Here is a 24,483-nt window from a genome sequence, read left to right on the forward strand (position 1 = left end):
TATCATAATTATAATAGTCATTGAATGTTTTGAGCTTCACAGTCACTGAAGAATAAATGCTTTTGTTTATAACTTTTATGAACCCTAGAAAATGTATTACGGTTTCTACAACAACAACAACAACAACACAAAAAAAGTAGCAGATGTTTCTGATATTGATATTAGTATACAAAATATTTATTTACCTCCAAGTCAGCATATAAGAAGGAAATCTGAAGAGTGATGTGGAGTAAAGACTGCTGAAACATACACTTTTTAAAATTCAATGTAAAATATAGCATTAATAGGATTTTCTTTTTAAACAAATGAATGTAGCCTTGGTGTGCTTTTAAGACTTTAAAATCTTTTCCAGACTCCAAACATTTCATCTGTAGTAAATATTTGTGTATGTCTGTGGTAATTACTGGTCCTGTGTGTGTCTGCAGGATTGCTTTCGTGTTAGTCTTGTGTGTTTGAATCTCTCTGGACAGGAGTCAGCAGGTGTGTTGTGCTGGGTTAGGCAGAAGTTTATGCATTACTGCAGCAGTCAGAGGTCAGTGTTTGAGCGCTCTTCACAAATCTATATCCTTACAGTAATTACACGGACTGCAGATCCCAAGCACACCACACACTCTGCCTATCGGGAAACAAATCAGACAAAAAGTAACTGTTAAATGCGAGAAACATGAAATTTACAATCAGAACAACTAAAAGTTTAGCTAAACTGTAAATCAGACTTCACATGGCTCTCTCCCTTTCTCTATAATCTGTTTTTCTCTGCTGTGCTGGTGATATTAGCTGGTGTGTTTAAAAGATTAGTTTGCGTTAAAGGCTTACTGTAAGCTACGATGCAACACTTCCCCTTTCTTTCCATCTGTCTCGCTCTGCAAGAAAACAGGTGCTTTGAAACTCCCACTGAACAATATATTCTTCATAGTGATATCTGAAACAATCAGAATCAGGGATTAAACTGAACAGATATTAACCTTTTCTGCAAACGAGAACGATTTTTCCAGGCAATCCACCATGAAACTTGGAGTTTTCCTGTTGCTGCTTTTGGATTTTTTGCAACATGTCTTTGCACAACTTCCTATAACTGCATTTACTGAAAGATCGCTTGTGGAGGAAGGCCAAGGAAGTGGTAAGATTATGAATATCTAAACTAAGTTACTATCAAATTGAAAAAGATAAATAGGCTATAGTACATTGAAAATTGGTAGAGGATGGATGGATTTGAGCTCCTGAGATTGCTCTGTGCTTCTCAGGTCTGTTAGAGGTGGAACAGGAGGATGAACTGGCGGACACTTACTGGTCTGGGACTGCCCCGATCTGCTTTGGAGGGTGTAAAGGCAGACATATGGAGCTGAAGAGGGACAACTGTGGAGATTCAGACTGCTGCTGGGTGGGATACAAATCCCTCTGTAGAGGTACTTTGTTTTAATATATTTTTTGTTGCCATCATTATAGACATTTTTCCCGTACAGACCATGTTATGAGTATTGGTATGCTTTAATATGCTGTTTTTATTGCCCTAGTGAATTGTGGGAAGCCTGATGTTGACTTTAATGGGATTGTTTATGGGAGTGATTGGTGGGTCGGATCTGTGGTGCGTTACGACTGCCGGCCTGGATTCGTTTTGGTGGGAGATCCTGCTCGAGCCTGCCAGTCTAATGGAAAATGGACGCCTAAACCATCCTGCCTAAGTAAGTCCTTTTTTGGCCGAATGTCGCACACAAATAAAGGAAAGTGCAGGGAACAGGAAAATGCTGATGAATGCGACTATGGATTTGTCTCAAGTGTTGTATTTTAGCAATTCTGTGTACACTTACCTGCCACTTTATTAGGTACACTTGTCTAACTGCTCGTTAACACATATTTCTAATCAGCCAATCACATGACAGCAACTCAATGCATTTAGGCATGTAGACATGGTCAAGATGATCTGCTGCATTTCAATATGAGCATCAGAATGGGGAGGGAAGGGGATTTAAGTGACTTTGAATGTGGCATGGTCTGAGTATTTCAGAAACTGCGGATCTATTGGGGTTTTCACACACAACCATCTCTATGGTTACAGCGAATGGTTAGAAAAAGAGAAAATATCCAGTGAGTGGCTCTTCTGTGAGTGCAAATGCCTTGTTGACGTCAGGGGATAATGGCCAGCCTGGTTCGAGCTGATGGAAAGGCAACAGTAACTCAAATAACCACTCGTTACAACCGAGGTATGCAGAAGAGCATCTCTGAATGCACAGCACATTGAACCTTGCGGCGAATGGGCTACAGCAGCAGCAGACCACACCAGGTGCCACTCCTGTCAGTTAAGAACCGGAATCTGAGGGTACAATTCACACAGGCTCACCAAAATTGGGCAATAGATGATTGGAAAACATTGCTTGTTCTGATGAGTCTCAATTTCTGCTGTGATACTCAGATGGTAGAGTCAGAATTTGGTGTCAACAACATGAAAGCATGGATCCATCCTTCCTTGTATCAACTGTTCAGGCTGGTGGTGGTGGTGTAATGATGTGGGGGATATATTCTTGCCACACTTTGGGCCCATTAGTACCAATTGAGCATCGTGTCAACACCACAGCCTACCTGAGTATTGTTGCTGACCATGTTCATCCCTTTATGACCACAGTGTACTCATCTTCTGATGGCTGCTTTCAGCAGGATAACGCACCATCTCATAAAGCACGAATCTTCTCAGACTGGTTTCTTGAACATGACAATGAGTTCACTGTACTTAAATGGCCTTCACAGTCAACAGATCTCAATCCAATAGAGCACCTTTGGGATGTGGTGGAACTTGAGATTTGCATCATGGATGTGCACTTGTGCAGCCGACAAATCTGCAGCAAGTGCATGATGCTATCTTGTCTATATGGACCAAAATCTCTGAAAAATATTTCCAGTACCTTGTTGAATCTCTGCCACGAAGAATTAAGGCAGTTCTGTAGGCAAAAAGGAGTCCAACCCGGTATTAATGAGTTGTACCTAATAAAAGGGACGGTGAGTGTATGAGTAATTCAACACTAGCTAAAGTCAGTATGAGAGGTCGTAACAAAAAAAATCACTTAGAATGACCACACACTGTACTGCCAGAACATTATTTGTTAAAATATCGATCCACTTTTTTTTGAAAATAGGCTTATTTTACAATTCCCCCAGAGTTAAATAGTTCAGTTTTACCATTTTTAAAACCCATTCAGCTGATCTCTGGGTCTAGCGGGTGCACTTTTAGCTTAGCTTAGCATAAATCTAGCTAGCAGCACTGCATAATATGATTGCGTTTGCTGGAATGCACTGGAATGAAAGTACAGTTTTTAACCAAAGTTCTTCGGCCTAGAAAATAGCAAGTTGTCATTTTCCGTCAGTTTTAGTACATGATGTAACTACAGAGGAGTCAAGCTATAAACAGGAAAATATCCAAATTCTTTTGGCCATGTTTAAATGAGGTGCTAATGGTCTAATTTGATTCAATGACCACTGCTAAGCCAAGCTAAAAGTGCTCCTCTTAGACCCAGAGATACTTGAATGGACCAAAAATGGTAAAACAAATCATTAACTCTAGGTGACTTGTAAAATGTGCCTTTAAATTCACATTTCCTATAAAGCAGGGGTATCAAACTCTGGAGTTTGGAGGGCCGCTGACTGGCACAGTTTAGTTCCAACGCTGCTCCAACTTACTTACCTGGTATCAAACAAGCCTGAAGGACTTAATTTAGTTTATTTGGCTGTGTTTAATTATGGTTGAAACTAAACTGTGCAGAGCTGCGGCATTTGACACCTGTGCTATAAAGTGTCTGTGTAATGCTGTATTAAAGATGGACCATTTTGATGGACTTTTACAAAAGGTGTATTGTACATCCACCCAAAGTCACTATTTTAAAAATTTTCTATCTAAAATTAATCATTGATAAATCCCGACCTTTTTCTGGTCAAATGTTATTTTAGTATTTTGTGATTTGTTTATGCTCAAACCATGTTTGGTGTAATAAAATTACATTACCATACTTTGATTTCAGTTCTTGACAATCTGTATATTGCACTTTATTTGACTTCATACCTAGTAAGTCAAGAACAGCTAGAGATGTAGATGGAAATCATGGACGGAGGCTAAGGAACTGCCAGTGTACTTGTAAAAAACTTTCAAACATCCAATAAAAGAAAATATGGTAATGGTTCACTTCTAAATTTTATCACTTGACCCAATAAAAAATAAATAATTTGCCTTAAACAATATTTTCTATCTCCAAGAGAACAATTTTAAACCTGGTACAAAGCATATTTGTCTTGTTTAAGAAAGTCAATTAATTTAAATTCTCTTTATGTTAAAACAAGAAGATAAAGCTTTAATCAAAACAACATTTCCCATAAAATGTTCATTCATCCAATAAAAAAAAAAATATGGTAATGGTTTCACATCTAAATTTGATCATCGATCCAATGAAAAATAAATCATTTGCCTTAAACAATATATATTTTTAAAAGTACAATGCATAATGTAATGATTGCTGTACGTAGGGAAACTGGAGCTACTATAAACCAACTAAACTGTTTACTTAATCTAAATAGCTTGCACGGTGCTAGCATTTATTGCGCTTAACATCACGTTAGCAAGGAAAACACTTGTCCAATCAATAGAAAACAATGTGTTTAAATGTTACAAATTCTGCAGTTTGTTCTTTTCCAGTATGAGACCTTCTTTTAAATGTGTTTTCAGGTGGTAATAGCCAGAAGGCAGTGCATGTAGGATGAAGTACTGACTACTAGATATTATTGCTAATGAGAAGTGTATTCATCATGTATTAAGTTCTTGTTCATCTTCTGCTAGTCCTAATATTAAAACAAATGTCTAGAGCACAAAATCTGGGTTGTGAAGGACACTCATCGTTCTTGGGGCCATCGAAAGGCAGCTGTGTACTATTTAAAATTCAGCTCTCCTTTTACATTCACTAAGGCCAGAGGCGAACTGGTCCACAACTGATCTTGGATTCTCTCAAGGTTATTTTCCCCCTATTTCTGTCACCTGATGGAGTTTGGGTTTATAGTCACTGTTGCTTTTCCCCTGCTTAGGGTTTTTGGAGCTGCCTTGCATTTGATCCTGCAACAGTGACATTGGTATTGAACTAAACCGATTCAACAAAAATCCGGACTTTCATGGCACTGCTTATTGCTGATCTGAACTTGTTTCAAACTGATGATTTTCACACTGTCCCTGTTAATCAATTTAACTATTTGGTCTTTTTATATTTGCACAACTGCTTTGACACAATCTTGCATGAAATGCTGTGGATTGAGTTACATTTCCTCATTCTTGTCATTCTGTTGCTGTATGTGACAATAGGAGTTTGTCATCGCGGTCGGGTTGAAATCAACGAGAAGGACATTGATGGGACGTGTTCATCCACCTGTCCTGATGCCAAGAGCTACGCAGTCCCTCTGAACCACAAATGCAGTCGGATTGAGAACTGCAGGACTAAAGAATCAGGCTGGAAGCGCTGGTTTACACGCTGCAACTACTGCGACTGTGACTGCTTCACTCCCTGCAGTGAGTGTTTGTCATTTAAACTGCAGCTATAGTTAAAACATATTGACTAATGCAGCAGTAACAAACAACAATCAATGTTTGTGTTCTTTCTTTCAGGTCTACAGGAGAGAAGATGGTGAAGCTGTTTTTATTGTTCTACTCAATGAAGTTATGACCATGTTAATTACCCCCTTGTTGACTTGTAGGACAAAAATGACCTGGACACCAGTTTAACAGCAAAAAAAAAACTTAAACAGTTGAAGTTTGGTGACTTTTTCTAAAATGACCCCAAAAAAATGAATAATTTTCCATTTTCATATTTTCATGAGGGCTGTACACATTTAGGTTACAACGGTTGTCCTTTGAACTATTTGATACACCGTGCACCATTAAAGCTATTGGCACACTTCAGCACGCACGCACGCACGCACGCACACACACACACACACACACACACACACTTTCCTAAACTCGCACACAAGAATCTGCTGCTTTAATTTTTATAAATACTGTAAAAACTTCAAACATTTTATACATATGCAGGTACATTTAGCTGTAACATGAAATTAGCTCATTTTATGAATATTAATAATCAACAATAACGGTTTATTCTTAATTATTAATATTCCGGCTTAAGCTTCAGTCAGCTTGGTCAAACCAACATATGATTGTAAATGATCATGCTCGCGCGACCGAGCGGATTCCCAGATTATGAATATTAATTATCAACAATAACGAATTATTGTTAATCATTAATATTCCGGATCAATTTATTGTTTATTTGACCAAACGAACACAAGCAGAGCCGCCGCTCTTCCGAGCGGACACGGTAATCTATTTATTTAGAACAAGGGAATTTAATTGCTACTTCTTGTGAAGTAGATTAATCATTCAAAAGTTTTAAACAACTTATAAAAGCGTCATAGTCAGACGTAACGAACAAACAAACGCACAAACATACATTAAACACAAAACAAAGGTAAACCACGTGGAGATATCGGGTCTATAGAACGTGTAACAGCAAAGAGAAATAGTAAAGCTAGGAATTATAGATTTCAGGTAAAAAAAAAAGTGACAAAACTTTCAGTTCCACACGCACCATTAAGGACCACCAAGGTTATAAAAAACACCTTTTTGATAAAAGGGGCACAGCTTAATCGCATAACTAAAATCACCTGGTTTTTCATGTCTGGAGGTCTCTTTTATGCGTCTCTCTTCCGTCGTGATGAAAACTACTCTTGATGTCCTTTGATGCGTGGAGTTTGTAATGCAGTTCGGACGAACACGATCGCAAACTTTAAACTGAATTTACTTTGCCGGAAATTAAAGAAAGCGTGGCGGGAAAAAGTCCATGCGGCTATGAAGAGCCGTGTGGCCCTTAAAGGGACCACCGTCAATGATGTTCCTTTTTGGGACGTTCTCTTTCTGCCCAGATGTTTGGGAGGGCAGAATGAGTTATATCTGCGGGTCACGTGACAACCCGTACAGCATTCTGACCAATGATTTCAGGGAAAAGTTTGCGTGCGAACCTTCCTTTGTCTCTGGGCTGCTCGTATGCAAATTTGAGCGTCCGCCTAAAGCATGCGGACAGGCATTTAATACAGGGCTTTAAAGAATAAAGCAATGCGAGTTATGGTCTCGATCTATGCATCATGTGTTGTAAAATGTCAGCAGAAACCCATCGGTACCAAACATGGGGGGGTTGAAAGTACATCAACATAATTTTTCATATCCTTACAATATTTATCCTTTACAAAGGCCTAAATGGAACATGCATACAGGTTATAAGAGATGTTACACAGGTAAGAAAAGTCAGAAATGAGATACAAAGTTTACAAAAACATAACACATTGGTTTTGTGCTGGTTCTGGATTTGATGAGTTCATTTTCTTTCTTATCTTATCTGTCATGTTCTTTTGAAGTAGGCAGAGAGTGGTTCTGTGAAGTCTCCCAGACTTGTTAACATGTCACCACGGATTACTAAGCCAGACTTTTCGTCGCCAAGTGATTTTATTGTCCTAGCGATTCACCCAGATTGTTTTCTGGAATGTTAAATGGAATGTTTATCTCCAGAATGCAGGTTACAATATGTTACATAGCATTAGAAAATATACCCTTCACTTAAGTCAAAAATGAGTGGTTCCCTCTGATTAAACATAGATGAAATATTTATCAAACATTTAAAAATGTAGTGCCCTATCATACACCCGGTGCAATGAGGCGTGTTTGCCGTGATTTTGTTGCTCTTTTCAGACCAGAGCAACACTAATTTTCACATTTTGCACCTTGTTGTGTAAATAGAAAATCCATTTGCACCACTTTGTGGACACATGGTTGTGCTGGTCTATAAAGGAGGTGTGTTAAGGCGCATCGTTGGTGCGTTGCTATTTTGAAGAACTGAAAAAGACAGCACTATTGACCAACTGAAAGCTAATCTAAAGTCCAGTGCAGGGTGTGTTAGTTATGCGCCTGTGTAGGTCCAAACACTTACACATTGCTTAATACACACAGAATGTACAGCAATACACAAAAATCTTTACATACTGTATGAAAAAAAGTAAAGGATTAAAATGTTACAAAAATGATTATTTTCGACATAATATAAAAACTACGACCTCTATGCCTTCATGCCGGGGGGCTTTTTTTTAGTTTATTCATGACAATTTGTTTTGTTAATATTATTATCAGTATTATTTATTATATGCATATTTATATATTTTTTTTTAATAAAAACAAGCTTGGTTTTGTCCACCTGTCAGGTTTTGGAGACATACGTGTCACTATATGGGGCATAAGAACAGGACGTGTGTTTTTTGATACAAGTCAGTTTTTGACCACACTTTGTTATTATTGCTCATTTATTTATTTGTTAGAAAATAGAACTGAATTTAGAAAAAGCTTTGAAGCAAATCTTTGCGCTTAACAAACTAAATTAAATATGTAGGCTAATGAATGTCTTCAGTGAAGTAAGTTTCCACGGTTTCCTTACACCTCAAAAGTAAAGGAGTAAAGTAAAGAGCAAAAGTAAACAAAAAAGAAAGTAAAGAGGCCATATGGAGGAGGTTCGTTTTTTATTGTCATGCTGCAGATGGTCTGTTTTCTCGCTAGTGAAGCATTCCGTTTATCCACTTACAAATGTAAATAGCAAATGCGCCATGGCATTTTGCAACTGATTCTTAATTGGATGTGAGATGAGATTGGTTTAACTCATTAAGACAATAAGCACAACCCTGTTAGACCATGCATCGAGGCGCAGAGTGTATTTTTCTGTCCTTAAAATAGCAAAAGTAGATTCAGATACACTATGATTTTGCAGCATGTGCTTTAGATTTTGACCTAGATCGTTAAAATCGAGCCATCAGTGTTTCTTCATGCAAACTAGATTTGAGGATTAAATTTATCTGCTTTATTTGAAAGGTGCAGTGAAAGCAGATAATTTCTGACTAAAAAGGTGAATTCTAAGACATCAGGAGGGTTAAGGAAATGACTTGATTAATCTTTTTTGAATCTACAACATACAATCACAACAGAAAATTTCAAACTGAATCTGAAGGCAATTAAATTCTGAATATCATTTAGACATAATGTACAGTTTTATTTTGGAGATGTTTGATATCTTTAATCATTATACAAAAGCCCAGATATTCAGTCTAGATGTTGCAGTTTTCATTTCAGTTTTATGTGTTTTTTCATGTGTTTCTGTAAAGAGATGAAATTGTAATCTTATAACTCTGAGTCTAGTGAAGAGGAAACTCTGTGAGCGTTAGTGATAATGTGCACTATTTAGGTGGATCTAGTTAGTCATAGTTTTGGAAAAACCAGAAGAATCATCTCTTTAATCATAACTGTGCTTTATTGGAGTATTACAATGCTGTAGATACAATTAAATCATTAGTTTGTAACTTGATTTATAAACTTGATTATTGCCGTTATCTATTTTATTGCTTAACTGGTTCATTTATATCTAAATCAAAGGGGTTTCATTTGCAACCATGAATTCAATAGCGAAACGAACATCTGCAACAGAAGTGGTTAGGCCCAGGTGGTGAAATTCATAATGAAATTCTCATTCTTCTCGGGTTGGTAGCAGCCAATTCCTGCAAAAGATTAAGGGGGATTTTTTTGTATAGTTTTATTTTGTGTTGTGTATTTAAAGCATGTGTTTTTTGTTGTAAATAAGATGATGCGGCACAGATACTATATTAAACTCATACACTTACCCACGTTCAGTCGGGTTGTTTTCTTTTCTCTTTTAGACAGAAGCTCCCAGTAGGTTTTGTTTTCCATAGATCCAGCCAGTCCATTCACACTCTCCAGAAATATGCCATAGCTTTTGCTGATGCTGTATGTGAAACTAATAGAAATAAATGAAGCAGAATTAATACAAGCATAAAATAATCACTCCTTTCTATAATAGTCAGGTTATAAAGGCTTGTGAGATCAGATTTATGTAAACAACCTTCCCATAATCTCCTTTAATTATGATTTTGTTTGTTTGAAATATTCTAGATATACATTACTGCTTGTGATGTGCATTAAACAACGTTTGGTTTAAATTTGTGCCGTACTTCAGCTGATTGCTGTCCTGCAGTTGATTTAAGATCCCAAATATCGGCATTCCCTTTGGCGCAGTGACGGGGTAGGTGTTCGCCACATTAGCAAATTTATTAGTGACCACCACATTAATGGACACATTGGCCACTGGATCCGTCACCACTCCATGTTTTTCTCCTGTTGACCCAGGAGCAAAAGTAAGAAAAAGGTTAATTAGAAAAATGCCATAACAGCTACTTTATTAACAAATACTGTTCTAATGGACTTTAATATGTACTTGAATTTGTGCATAGCAATCAAATCAACATTAATATCGAACTTCACAAATGGTATTCAGGACGTCAAACCTAAAAACTTCACATTTATAAGATATCATGTTCTAAAGGAAAGCTCACCTGAGTGGCCTCCTTTACCCAGCCCTGGGAAAGGCAACAAAGCTGCGAAGCACAAAAGAGTAATCGCTGTCAGAGTCATCTTACCAGTCCTCCCAGTGCTTCTGAATGTTTAGAACAGTCGCACAAGCTCTTTATATATTGTTTGCGAGCCAATTTTGAAAATCACGTCATTTTTGAGAATTTCAGGGAGTGGCTCACTGAAAAAAACAAGTAAACATTACAAACAAGGAAATGTAGAAATGGTGTCAAGTGAAAAAAAACAATTTGACTGTCCCCATGCCTTGTGCAAGTCAAATGCTGAGTCATGCCTCGCTGTTAAAACATTCCAGTTTCATCAAAGATTACGCAATAATTATGATTGCGCTGATCCTTTGTTTTTGTTTCCCATAAACTTGCTGACAACTGATTTGAAATACTATTTAAATTTTGCTCTGAATTTGGTAATGTTATTAGATTTGAATAGTATACAGTTGAAGTCAGAATTATTAGCCCCCCTGAATTATTAGCCCTCCTGTTTATTTTTTTCCCCAATTTCTGTTTAATGGAGAGAAGATTTTTTTTCAACAAATTTCTAAACATAATAGATTTAATAACTCATCTCTAATAACTGATTTATTTTATCTTTGCTATGATGACGGTAAATAATATTCATTCATTCATTTTCTTGTCTGCTTAGTCCCTTTATTATTAATCCGGGGTTGCCACAGCACAATTAACCGCCAACTTATCCAGCACGTTTTTACGCAGCGGTTGCCCTTCCAGCCACAACCCATCTCTGGGAAAAATAAATAATATTTGACTAGATATTTTTTAAGACACTTCTATACAGCTTAAAGTGACATTTAAAGGCTTAACTAGGTTAACTAGACAGGTTAGGTTAATTAGGCAAGTTATTGTATAACGTTGGTTTGTTTTGTAGACTACCGAAAAAATATATATATTAAAGAGGCTAATAATTTTGACCTTAACATGTTTTTTTTTTTAAACTAATACTGCTATTATTATAGTCGAAGTAAAACAAATGAGACTTTCTCCAGAAGAAAATTAATTATCAGATATATTGTGAAAATTTCCCTCCTCTGTTAAACATCATTTGGCAAATATTAAAAAAAAACTAATTCAAAGGGGGTTTGCTCATTCTAATTGCAGCTTTACATATTAATGTTTCAGTACTGCTTATAATGTATTTTGCCAGCAAAAGAAATACAATATATTTAGAATTATTGCAAAAAATATAAAGAAAAACTTTAAATATAACCAGATGTATACCAATTATAATAAAAGTGTTTCAGAGCTCAGCATCTGTAGAAATTTATTCCATATTCCATTCCATATTTTACTAGTTTTTTTTTTTTTTTGGTAGTTATTAGTATCACCATTTCAGTGATTTTTAGAACCTGGAAGTCAGATTTCGGTAATAATTTTGTAAAATTCCATGATAACTTTTCCAGACCAGTACTTTGATATATCACAACTGTAAAGTATAATCTACTTTACACTGCGCTTTGTCAAGGTCTTATACACACTTTATTGACATTGGTGGTTTAATGAACCATTACATGCCACAAAATGTACTTTGTTGCATGAAAAGGTGTTTTGGGTTATTTATTATTTTATACTAAGAATTTTTTTAAGGAACTGTTCACTTTAGGGTGTCCAAAATTTTTCTTCTGTGGCACCACTGTGGAAACTCTTTTTTTTTTTTTACCTTTTATTTAACAGTGTATGCAAAAAAAGAAAAAAAGGAAAAGCTGCCAGTATGTCTGTTCTCATATTTAAGAAATAACCATATTTATATAGATGAATGGGTGAGGCTAATGGATTCGATTACAAATTATAGCCACCCTGAACTTGCTTTGTGGTATTTATTTAATGTTGAGAAAAAAAACTGCATGTAAATAATTATTTTCGTCAATAATATGTTCTTGTAAATATCGTTCATGTCAAAAGGATCAAAACCCTGTAGCTTTCATTTTTACCTTGAATCTGCAGTCAATGCCTTGTTTAAGTACAAAATATGTAGTCTGAAGCACGTAGCAAGTGTTCTGCAAATATTTTTCCATCCACCCAGTGCAAAGACGTCACATGCAATCTGAGCTCTGTATATAAATCACTGACTTCAAAAAGCTCAGTAGTCTGGAATGCTGATGTTTGTTTCTTTTAACTGTGTTTAGTACAGAGAGGAACTCTAATCTTGTTGTTCTTTGAGCATACAGTGAAGAGGTAACCGTGAGTGTGCGAGTTAAATAAATAAACCTGAATAAAGATCTATTTATTTAATCAAACAGAGATTTGATTCAGATCTGTCAGTTTATATTTATTAGTGTTGTATTGCTTCCACACAATGAAATGAGTTTATTTATTCAGTTAAACTTGTTGATTACATGACTGAAACAAGATGTGGTGTTAATTCAGCAGTAACTTTTAAAACTACAAATTCAATTCATTCATTTCTTTGTGGCCCAAGTGGTGAACCTCAGGATCAAATTCTCATCCCTCTGAACTTGGTAGCAGCCGATTCCTGCAAACGAATAATGCAGTTGAGAGCGTAATTAATATTTACAATAGAGATAATTGTATTTTGTACAATCTAATACTAATTAAATCTAGAAATGCAATTACTCAAATCACATATACTGCTTCATAATTATACAGTAATATTATGCTACTGTCTTCAATCACTTACCCACTTCCAGCCGGGTCACGACTCCGCTTTTCTCAGACAAAAGCTCCCAGTATGTCTGATCCTCATCAGATCCAGCCAGTCCGTTCACGCTCTCCAGATATATGCCGAAGGTATGGTGAATAGTGTAACTGAATCTGTTGGTAAAACAGAAACGAAGGTAGCAGAATTAGCACAGAATTGACTTAGTACTTTTACAATGGTCTAATGAGAGTCAGGTCTGTCTATAAAAACATCTGACTAAGCAGTGATGTATTACTCATTGTTTATTACAGAACTACTTTCATCACTTACTCTTGTTTTTCCTGTAAACCACCCGGCAGTTATAAGTGCCAAATTTTCCCTTAACCGTATTCAGTAGGTAAAGTTTATCTAAAAATTAATTTTGAGAGGAGCACGTGCTTATGATTGACCACAGCTGGTCCTGCATCATCTAACACATGATTCACCAATCAGATGATTCCCAACTCACTATAAATGAACAGAGTTTCTTACTTTAGTTATCTCCGCCTTGAAGAATCCCCCTTCCAGCCCTACTCCTCTACCTTTCCCTTTATTGGGTGGCACAGCGGCCCAGTGGTTGGCACTGTTGCCTTACAGCAAGAACGTCACAAATCCTGTTTAAAGGATTCAAATCCTTAACAGGCCAGTTGTCGTTTCTGTGTGGAGTTTACATGCTCTCCCTGTGCTCGTGTGGGTTTTCCCTGTGTTTTCCAGTTTCCTCCCACAGTCCAAAAAAATGTGTCATGAGTGATTTGATCTAAATTAGCACTAAAGTCAAGCTCTTAACCAGCAGTATATCTCTTTATAGCAATTTATAATCTGTCATTAGTCCTAAGGGGGAGTTCATGAGTTCTACCTGAGCTCAAACTCCTCTCTCGCCCTGCAGACGGGAGGGAGCCCTGGTCTCGAGGATCTTTTGAGCTCTGGGCTCTCTCCTAGGACAGCATGCCAAACTTGCTTTATGATCAATCGTCAGCCAGTGTGAACTCTTGAACTGACTTTAATTATGTTAATCATCACAACCAGCTAATCTTCTACATTATTCTATACTACATTTACATTACTATGTACACTGTGAAAAGTGAACCATCAGATCAGCTTATAAAATAAGTAATAATAATAATAAAAACGTTTACAATTGAAAAATGACAGTTTCAAATTAATTTATTACTGTTTTCTGTAATTAATTAAGTTGAAGAAACTTAGTTCTTTTAAGTAGCAAATTGAAGTAGAATGTTTATGAAACAATGTATGAAAAATGTATAAAATACTTGAAGTCTGCATTGGATTCCATCAGTTGATTTAGCACTCCAAACATCAGGCCTTCCTGGATCACAGTGGTAGAGTAGGAGAGTTGCTCATTGGTGAAATCATTAACGATTGTCACTTTAACGGGTATCTCTTCCAGCTTGCCTATTCGGGAGAGAGAATGATACTCAAAAAATGTCCTGAAAAAAATAGTAATATAGAATGTTTGTAGTTCTGCTTAGTGGTAATGAAGTTGTTCCTCGCCACAGTCGCCACTGGCTTGCCTGGTTTGAGACTTGATGGATTTGCTCTTCAGTTTTTGGACTTTAGTAGTTAAATTTAAACCACATTGATCTAAACTAAACCGAACTTCAACTCTTCAAACTGGACTGAAACAGTTTCATATTACTAGAACTTCTTTGTTAAGCTGCTTTGACACAATCTACATTGTGAAAGCTCTATAGAAATCAACAAAAAAAATAATAGAATTAATCTATAATGCAATCTGTTTTTGTATGCATTATTACACTGTAAAAATGCTGGGTTTCACACAATATCATTTTATTTTATTATCATTTTAAATAGCTGGGGTGCCGGATTTAACGAAAATATAAATTTTATAAAACTTCTGTATTTTAACATCCATTATTTTATTGTAATTTCTGTAATTTAACGGCCATTATTTGATGGGTTTTTTTTATATCCGGCACCCCAGCAGATTTTTTATTTTTTTTAATTAGTTTTACAGATTTTTTTTAGGTTGAACAAACAGCAAGTGTCGTGAGTTGAGTGTAGTGTCTCAATAAAACTCAACATCTCAACATAATGAATGTTTTACTTTAAATATATGTGGTAAAAAAAAGATTTAAAATCTGTAATATTTCTCCTCATTTCATGCAGAAATCACAGCAAAAAAAAAAAAAAAGCTCACCTTACCTGAGTCCGCAGGCAGTCCCAGAGCTGGGAAACACAGCAAAGCCGTGAAGCACAAAAGACTGATCGCTGTCAGAGCCATTCTACCAGTCGGGGTTTCTGAATGTCTCTAAAGACCTCACACTCTATTTATACTCTGGGTTTTCTTTGTATGCCAATTTCCAGATCATAAATTATCAGTTTTATTGTAAGTCTTATCTCCTGGTAAGGAGTGGTCCGCCAAAGGCTTTGGCAGGGATTAATTGATATTCCTGTTCATTGATGGACAGTTCTGGGAACTGTTTTGAGGACAAACTTTGATAACATTGTAAGTGGTAATTGTTTGGAGGCCAAGTCAATATTCTGTTTTAGGTGTTGTGAAATATGACATGTCAAATATGCTGTACAGTGTAAGGGGTGAGGATCATGTGCTGATATTATCATTTAATGACCTCTTTCAACTCTTAAAAGTTTTTGTAATTTTTTATTAACGAACATTAATTATTAACCACCATAAGCGACACGGGTACTGTTGCCATCTTTTCTGTCCTGTGACAAGAAAGTACATTTTTCAGAAGTCAGAATGTCATTACAGTATCAGTTTATTTTATACAAATTTGGCCACTTTTTTTTTTTGTAAATCACTTGAAACACCAACAGATAATCCACATGCCTTTTAACTTTGTTCTTCTCAATAATAAGGACTATTTTTAATTGTTTAATTGATGTAAAACATTCAACTGCTCAGGCCCTACAGGTGGACTGTGGGGGAAACCGGAGCACCCTGAGGAAAACCCACAAGAAAACAGGAAAAACATGCCAACTGGTCCAGTTGGACTTGAACCAGCGACTTACTTGCTGTGAGGCAACAGTGCTAACCACTGAGCCACTGCCTGCCTGATTCCTTCTTGATTTATTGTCAAATTTGTCATTTGTCGACGTTATCCCTTTGTATCACTGTAAAAAATGCCTGTAGTTTTCACTGTAAAAGACTGTAAAAGAATGAAGGTAAAAAAAAACTGTAAATTATGAAACATAAAAATTTCAGGTAAGTTAACAGTTAAATACTGTTAATATAAATACAAAAAAACTTTGTACTCTTTACATTATTGTTTTGCTAAAATTACATTATTTTACAATAACAACCCTTAAAACAACGGTAAAATTCAAAGAAACGCTAAAAAGTAAGCCTTTTTATTTATTTTTACAGATGTATACTGTTAAAACCCCTTTTTTCTTGTTTATTTTAAACAGTAAATCCCAATGTTATGGTCTATAAGGAATATGTGTGTATTTATATGGAAGTGTTTAAGAATTTAATTGCATGATTGTTCCTTTTTTAATATGATTTTGATTATTATTATTGCATATTATTATTATTATTATCGAGGGCTCCTTCAATTTCAATTTATATTGAATTTAATTTGTGATGTTTTAAAGGTATTGACTTCATTTTTGCCTGTTGGTCATACTAATAGTGCATGTTGCATTCTCTTAATATTATATGTGCAAATATATATATTTCTCAGTCTTTATTTTTATAGATATATTTTTATTATTTTACAGTCTTAATAATACCGTAAACTGAAAAACATTTTTACCATATTTTTAACAGTAGAATTCTGGCAACCACAGCTGCTAGTTTTTTACCGTGAATTTTACTGTTCTCTTAATTATGTTGTAAACTGAAAAACATGTCTACCGTATTTTTACGTTTTCTGGCAACCAGCTGCCAGTTTTTTACCGTAAATAAAAAATTTTTTACAGTGTATCTATAATTTACCTTTGCATAGTTATTTTCTATAAAATATTATTTAAAATTTAAATTATCATTTCTTATTTTTAGTTACAAAGTCAAAACACTTTTTTAAATATTGAAAAAGATTTGAGTAAAAACTAAGAATTTCTTTATGCAATGTTTTTGTGTCACTTCATTCACTCTCTTTAAGCTAAAAAAAGATTGAAAAGACTGCAACCAGGAGCAAGAGTTAAGGCACTGGCTGCAAAGTAAGAAAATGTGCCCTCTTCATCCCTATAACATCAAGTTAGCCTGAAGCAGAAGTGAATGTGAAAACGAGCATCTCCCGACAGCGTCCGCGTGTTTGTGTGTGTGAGTTTGTGTGCTCGGCTCGCCATGCACGGATGATGTAGGGCGTCGTTTGAACGCGAGTTACCCCGACGGTTTCACCGAGAATAACCCGAGCACTGCAGCATCAGCACCAGCAGCAGCCGATGCGCAGGTGCCGCCTTTAAAGAGACCGCGCTCTCAATTCACCAGTGCTGCTGCTGGATTGGTTGTAATTTCCCTTTGTTTTACTTTCCATCATCTCCATCCCCATCCGTTCCTTTGCTTTCCTCCCCAATCTCATAGGCAAGGGGTTCTAAAAATAGATTCGACTTACGTTTTCCTCCTCCTGCCCTATTAAAAAAAGAAAACAGCCCTGTTGCTGGTGAATTACGAAAAACAAAAGTCTTGAGAATTATATGCTCGAAAAATCTAATCATTTATATGGCACATATGAAGATCTCAGAGCTCGCCATATTTGCACCTGTCTGACTTTTCCTGATTCAGAGGAAAAGTGAGATCCCCACCTGTCCAGAGATCGTAAGATGGCAGCTGGCCAACTCTATTCTCTCCTTCCTGCAGAGGGGTCTCTGTAATGTAAACCACCTCACAACCAACCAATGGTGAGTGAGTGGCACGTGCTTCTGCCATCACAAATAAACAACGCAAAAAAAATTTTGTTTTTAGAAAGACAGTTGCGTTCATAAAACAGAAAACAGTAGATGCACTATAATAAATAAACAGCATTTTTTATTATTAATTTTTGGCTTTATCATAAAAATTATTAAGCTGGTATTATATTTCTTATTACTGATATTATATTATATTATATTATGTCTATGTCTATATTATATTATATTATATTAGTCTATATTATATTATATTTGTTATATTATATTATATTAGTCTATATTATATTAAATTATTTTATATTATATTATATTATATTATATTATATTAGTCTATTATATTATATTAGTCATTATTATATTATATTAAGCAATTAATATCCTATACTGTCCTGTACAAACTACAGCTACTAAAGTCAGAAGATGGTGAGTTTTAAAAGATAAATAAATAAAAAAGATAGAAAATAAAGTGGAAAAGAAGCCGTGTTTCATAAGTAGACAGAAAGAGAAAAATATGTTAATGATGGAATGTCATTATTATTCTTTTTATTATTTGTGACATAATTTAAAAATTATGTTATTATAGCATTATTTTGTTGTCATGATGTGTTTATTCTGCATGTGTTAATTACAAAATGTTGTGCTTATATTAGCCTATTTCCAAAGACAATTACCAAAACGCCTGTAACAATATAACTAGATTTAATCTGCAAAGTTCTAGAAATTATGACTGTTAATTTGCTAATTAACTCTGCAGGATTTTGCTGTTGTTTTCGAAGCTCAATATCAAAACACAAGCGTTCTTCGTAACCAAATACATCACTGCAACTTTAATTGTTCTCCAGTTATTACCACTGAGAATTATTTCGGACGAGAGAAGTTACGCCCCGCAGCACAGCAGAGCGCCGGGCGTGCCAGGGTTCCTCTGTCCAGTGCGCGCCAGATCACACTACGCTGCAGCATCCGGAGGACCGGCAGGATGAGCACTAGACTACTCCTCTCCCTCTCCACACACACCGCTCCATACGCATTCCGGATGAGTGTAAATGCGCAATGATCGACTCACGGCTTGCCCTTCCGTCAGCTGTCCGAGATGAAACTCACGGTTTAACGCGGATGCTGCATCTGCTCAATTATTGATAACTGTTATGTTTGTTTTGGATGTGAATTGTCTCGGGGTGTTTTCAGTGAACGAAATGAATGTGACGCGTAGCGGCTTTCTGAAGGAGAAGAGCATCCTCGCCGTCACCGGTGAGCGGGATCGGGCGTGTAACGGAGCATCTTTTCTCTCATTCGGAGTATAGTGCGGGGCCGCTCCTGTTGCTGAAGCCTATGTGTGTGGGGGTCTGCGTATGATGCTCAAAGGAATGATTTGGACATCTTTATAAAAGCAAAACACGCTGCCAGATAGACATTTGTTCAACTCAGCGCGTCAAAAAAGTAGGTGTCATGTCATTCTGAGTCTGTGTGTGCGTCAACATTTGTGCGGGGTCTCTAAACACACTGCTCTGTGTTTTGAATGCGTGTGATGATGTCATTGACACGGCGTGTGATGCATGTTATTTAAAACACTGACTCTTCGCCATAGGGTAATGAATATGAAAGGTATTTCATCAACTTCAGCATCATATGTTTCTTTATTTATGAGTATTGTTTTCTCAAAACAGCTGATTATGTATTCAGTCCTATATCTGTGCTGGGAAGTGGGTGAAGGGAGACTGTGACCTTTCTCTGACAGATGATAAAAGAGCCAGACAGTGTTTTTACTACTGGTTCACAATCCTTAACATTACGCTAATGTTTTCTTTATTTAGCACATCTGATTGATATTATCAGCTCATTAATGCACCAAATATCTTAATTGGGTGTGTCAGATAAGAAAGACATCCAAAATGTGGCATTCTGAAGTACTTCAGGACCAGAAGTGAAGTCCACTGCTTAAGAAAATGCTCATTGTTTGACTAATTCAGGCTGTGCATGGTTAATCAAGCCTCATAACCATATATATCTGGTCAGATTTGTTTTCTGATTTAAAAAAAAGGATGCTCCTAAACACTTTTTTTAAATGGGATATATATATATATATATATATATATATATATATATATATATATATATATATATATATATATATATATATATATATATATATATATATATATATATACATTTCTTTCAGTTCAGGTTTAAGGTAAATTCTTTTGGAATTGATTTGCATATACATAGGCAGCACTATATGAGTGAAATTAATGGGCATAATTGATGAATTTTGCCCTTTTTTTTCTTCCTAGCAAGATTTTTGGCTTATGTTTTATAATGTAATGTTCCAATCAATGCAAATTATGACATGTGGAGATCTAGAAAAGTCTTGTGGTATGATGTTCAGTGGTGGAAAGAGCGCTGAAAAATCATACTTAAGTTAAAGTACCATTACTTGCCCCAAAAATGTTGTGCAAGTAGAGTAAAAGTATCTTTTATAAATATTACTCGAAGTATGAGTTAAAAGTAGCCCTTTTAAAAGTACTCAAGAGAAGTGAGTATTAAGCTGTAAAAAACTGATGCATTTACATCTAATTTGTGAATGTGTGTGTAAACGTAACATTCTGTAGTGCATTTAGTGATTGACCAGCACGCAACATCATAAACTCATAAGTTCAATAGCCAGCGTTTAAGGACATTGTTATTTTGATGTTCAATAATGACGTGAAATGACGTTGATATTTGGTTGATTTTAGTTTGTGTTAGTATGTTACTAAAATCCAATGTCGATATCTTAAACCAACATTATATTGACGTCAGATAATGACATTTATTCGTCAGGTTCAATATGGCAACCATTATCCAACATCTGATAGACGTCATAGTGGTTACGTCCACACAATGTCAAGCTGTAACCTCATTAGACATTGATATTTGGTTGATTTTTGGTTTGCATTAATGTTGGCCTGATGTTGGGTTCTGATGTCAACCCGATTTTCATTTTCAACCAAGTACAATGTCAATCTGATGTCATGTTGACATCCTATGCCTGCTGGGTGTTAAAGGCCATTTCGGTCATCATACAGTAATCTGTCATCTTCTCATCAGTGACATGCATCTAAACAGTCTCTGGGTCAATGTGTGTAAAGATTTTGGACACTTTTTGTGCTTCCCAATTTATTCCGAATGCATTTATAAAGTGCCTATGTCTTGAGGTAGTTCATTTTGATGCGATTTCCCTTCTATGTGCGATTTCATTGTACAGGAATCACAGGACTGATTTTTTCTAATCCCCATTGACAAGAAAAAATCAAGTAGTGGAGTAAAAGTACTGATAGAGCTCTAAAAATATACTCAAGGTAAAGTAAAAGCACACATTTTTAAAACTACTTAGTAAATTACAATTCTTGAGAAAAATTACTCGATTACAGTAGTTTGAGTATTTGTGATTTGCTACTTTACACCACTGATGATGTTAGATTCTGTATGCTTCGGTCTTGAGCTTTGAGTCATAATGGACAATAAACTAAGCACTTCTTAATGGAATATTCTATATTGACATAAAAGCACTTTAACGATATAATTTGCTAGCTGGCAACAGTGTAAACATTGGTTCTGTATAGCGCAGGGTTCTCTCAAGCACAGCACCCGGAACTGGTTTAGATGCTTCTGCAGCCTAAGTGCATTCTCATTGACGTGAAACACAATAACTCTTATAGATTCCACGTTTGCAGTGCTGTCAGTACTGTTTGTACTTCTGTGGTTCCATGCATTGTTGTTCAGTGTCACTGAATCTGGGTAGGGGTTTTGAATTAAATGCTGAAATTACTACATTTAACTGTTGGACATACCTTGCTGAAATGCATTTGTGTGCTGCTTTGTGTAATGCAGCTCTTGTGTATGCTGTGGGCTATAATCAAGTTATTGTGTGTGTTTTAGTCTTTCTGTATTGAGTGTCAGTTTCACTGTCTCTAATGAGGTTGAAGTTGGGTTTTGCCTGCATTTTATAAAATATATTATATTAGGCTACATAATATATAGTATGTGACAATATGCTATACGTGTGTGTGTCTGTATGTGCATGTGTAGCATTTTCATATTGTGTGTGATCCAGAAAGTTACTGTGAATCAGCATTATACTGTTGTCAGGCTGTAATCTGATCTTTAGTCCTCACAACAGTTATAGTATTACAACCTCAGCCTTCCCACATGCAGCAGAATGATGTGAGCGTCCAACTGAATCTAAATGAGACTAAAACTAAATAAAGCTTTTATTAAAAAACAGGGGAAAGTTTTCGTAAATTCAGACCAATAATGTCCTCATCATCATGTAAGCAAAAGACAAAAGAAACTGACCAATTTATAATTTATCTTCAAAACACAAATCAATATATTTTTATCCAATCTGAGATCTGTCCCTACATTAAAAGTTTATACCCGAAATTAAAAGTTTATGTACTCGAAAGCTTCAATACATCAAGTAAAAAATTTTTTTTTAAAATCAGAAAAAAAACATACATATGAATTAAGTAATTTAACTTAGGTATTTATAAAAGCTTCTTATGATTTAAGGTTTTATTTAGGATTCTATTCACATGTATGAATTGATAAGTGAACCATGTTTACAGCATTTAAACAGTGCTCACAAAATCTCAAGCATGACTGCTTGATGCACGAGAACCTGGATAATTTTGAGCTTTTGTCTGCTAATTTCATCTTCCGGTTTAAAATAATTTTTGGGGCAGGATCACAATCGGTGACTTAGCAGGAATCTGCTTTTGGAGTGATGACACGTCGGTTTCTCTATATTATTCATAGCGGAGTTTTCTTATCCTATGAGAAGACCCTGCTTCTCAATTATTCATGTGAGCATGTGCTTTCTGAAGGTAAGGCAGACCTACCAATCTGTGAGACCCAATGACCGTGAGACCGCCTCTGCGCACGGCAAGGGTCATATGTGTTTGTTTCCATGATCCACGTGGTTGTTTTGCATGCTTTCCCCTGCGATTCTGTCAAGGCAGATACAGCAAAGCTGTTGGTTTGCAACAAGCATGTCTGCCGAGAGAGCTGTACGAGAATTGGAGAATGCCAGACTTTGTCTTTTATCAGTTGAGTTTGTTACTATTCAGACACATCGCCTATATCCGTGCTGCTGTGTTTGCCCATGTTTAAAATCCTCCACACTACTGATAGGGCTAATGGTTAAAATAGACAGGGCAAGAGATCTGCTGCACTGCTATCCACTGTGTCTGCATTCAGACCCGGGGATTGAGGAGAAGAGAAGTTCTCCTCATTTTTAGTGTTTACATGATTATCTTTATAATGATATAACAAATTGTGGATATGTAAATATGAAATTACGAATAACAAATGTAGCAGGACTTACTTACTGTTTATTTCTTTAAATTTAATTTTGTAAACTATAAAATCATGCGTCTGCTAACGGTTTGTGTCTCTTTGTGAGTCAACAAATAACAGTTGTTCGCTCCCCTCTTTCTCCCCTGCTCTGCCGGCTATGCTCTCTCCTCCCTCTGCTCGCTGCGCTTCATGAACATCTCAGGGCATTTTTTGAAAGAATTCGAAAAAGGGGGGTTTCATGGGCCTTTAAACACAGATATGATTGAGCTTCTGTTAATGTTTGCTGATCACTAAACTAAAAACTTTAAGGTATTTCTATAAGGTATTTTAAGGTATTTTTTATTCCTTATGTGTGTTTTAATGCAAAGACCTTTGATGGAAGGGTTAGACCTTTGATGGAATTTGATGGAAGACCTTTGATGGAATTTTAGCATAAATTGCTAAAATTCCACAGAAAAAAATATCTTCTTTTGTGCTATGAGAATGAAAATCTTATGGGCCCGCTCCGAGAATAGGGTGAGAAAATAAGAGAAGAATTTTCATTTTAAGGTGGATTAACCTTTGAATAAAGAACAGCACCCGATTGTGCTCAGGAAAGCTGTGTATTACTGTTTAAAAGTACACAAATTTGAAATAGAAAGATACTTGACCCAACGGTCAGCTGTTTTCTTGTTCGTTGAGCACAGCCCCAATATAAAAGGAAAAAAAAAAAGGTTTCCATCAAAGCCTTAAATGCTGGCATCAGATTCCATAGGCTTCAAGGGTAATTACTCTTCTAAGTGAAACTGTCTCCAAGTGCATAACCCTCACGTCTGAGCAGATGTTTCCTCTGTCAGTGATTCTGTGCTCAGAATAACATCTTTCTAGATGCTCTTGGGCTAATATAGTTAGCATCCTAATGCCATTCAGCTAAACTGAATGCACTTCATTAAAACAGAATATAATGTGGTTAGAATGAGCGAACATTCATTCATAATGATTCATTTATGCTTCCCTTCAAAACACTGAATGACTGGTTCTGTTCCTCTTTTTAGCTGATCTCAAATATACATCACAGTCTTGAAATAGCTGCTCATCACACATAGAATCCCACGTGCATGTGTATGTGTGAGGTGACTGCATTGATGTAGGTTTGATTGCAGATT

General features: G+C 36.0%; 4 protein-coding genes across 5 annotated transcripts in view; 2 read left to right on the plus strand and 2 right to left on the minus strand.

Moving 5' to 3' along the window:
- Window positions 1-127: 127 nt before the first annotated feature.
- si:ch211-117m20.4 lies at window positions 128-15,433 on the plus strand. 2 transcript variants are annotated; one of them, XR_015491284.1, is made up of 7 exons: window positions 128-1,120; window positions 1,245-1,406; window positions 1,515-1,682; window positions 5,330-5,533; window positions 5,630-6,067; window positions 7,612-7,700; window positions 7,814-9,741. XR_015491284.1 is itself a non-coding variant. In XM_087253568.1 (6 exons), coding segments are annotated over exons 1-6 (669 nt in total). In that variant the 5' UTR covers window positions 128-1,005; the 3' UTR covers window positions 15,297-15,433. The 2 variants fall into 2 exon arrangements, 1 of the variants encoding a protein (XP_087109694.1); XM_087253568.1 differs by lacking the exons at window positions 7,612-7,700; window positions 7,814-9,741 and adding an exon at window positions 15,296-15,433 and having other exon boundaries at window positions 5,630-5,648.
- Window positions 9,347-10,568, minus strand: tcnbb (transcobalamin beta b; the record flags this gene model as incomplete). Its single annotated transcript, NM_001252649.1, is given in 4 exon segments — window positions 9,347-9,609; window positions 9,733-9,866; window positions 10,081-10,243; window positions 10,462-10,568. Coding segments are annotated over 4 exon segments (441 nt in total). The 3' UTR covers window positions 9,347-9,544.
- tcnba (transcobalamin beta a) lies at window positions 12,845-15,435 on the minus strand. Its single transcript, NM_001128735.3, is given in 4 exon segments — window positions 12,845-12,982; window positions 13,148-13,281; window positions 14,419-14,560; window positions 15,332-15,435. Coding segments are annotated over 4 exon segments (429 nt in total). The 5' UTR covers window positions 15,411-15,435; the 3' UTR covers window positions 12,845-12,908.
- A 3,507-nt stretch (window positions 15,436-18,942) lies between these two features.
- The window catches only part of abcg4a (ATP binding cassette subfamily G member 4a), a 49,161-nt gene continuing 43,620 nt past the window's right edge, over window positions 18,943-24,483 (plus strand). Inside the window, exon 1 of the mRNA XM_087253569.1 lies at window positions 18,943-19,441. The gene's annotated coding sequence lies outside the window, so the exon portion shown is untranslated. The remainder of the gene's footprint in view (window positions 19,442-24,483) is intronic.

Source organism: Danio rerio, chromosome 5 (genome assembly GCF_052040795.2).
Source record: "Danio rerio strain M-AB ecotype USA chromosome 5, GRCz13ab, whole genome shotgun sequence".
Taxonomy (NCBI): domain Eukaryota; kingdom Metazoa; phylum Chordata; class Actinopteri; order Cypriniformes; family Danionidae; genus Danio; species Danio rerio.

What these genes read in the sequence shown, in the direction of transcription:
- si:ch211-117m20.4 (XM_087253568.1), top strand. Translation starts at nt 1,006, where the DNA reads ATGAAACTTGGAGTTTTCCTGTTGCTGCTTTTGGATTTTTTGCAACAT. An exon ending in GGAGGAAGGCCAAGGAAGTG is followed by an intron (nt 1,121 to 1,244) that starts GTAAGATTATGA and finishes TGTGCTTCTCAG; the next exon opens with GTCTGTTAGAGGTGGAACAG. An exon ending in GCCTAAACCATCCTGCCTAA is followed by an intron (nt 1,683 to 5,329) that starts GTAAGTCCTTTT and finishes ATGTGACAATAG; the next exon opens with GAGTTTGTCATCGCGGTCGG.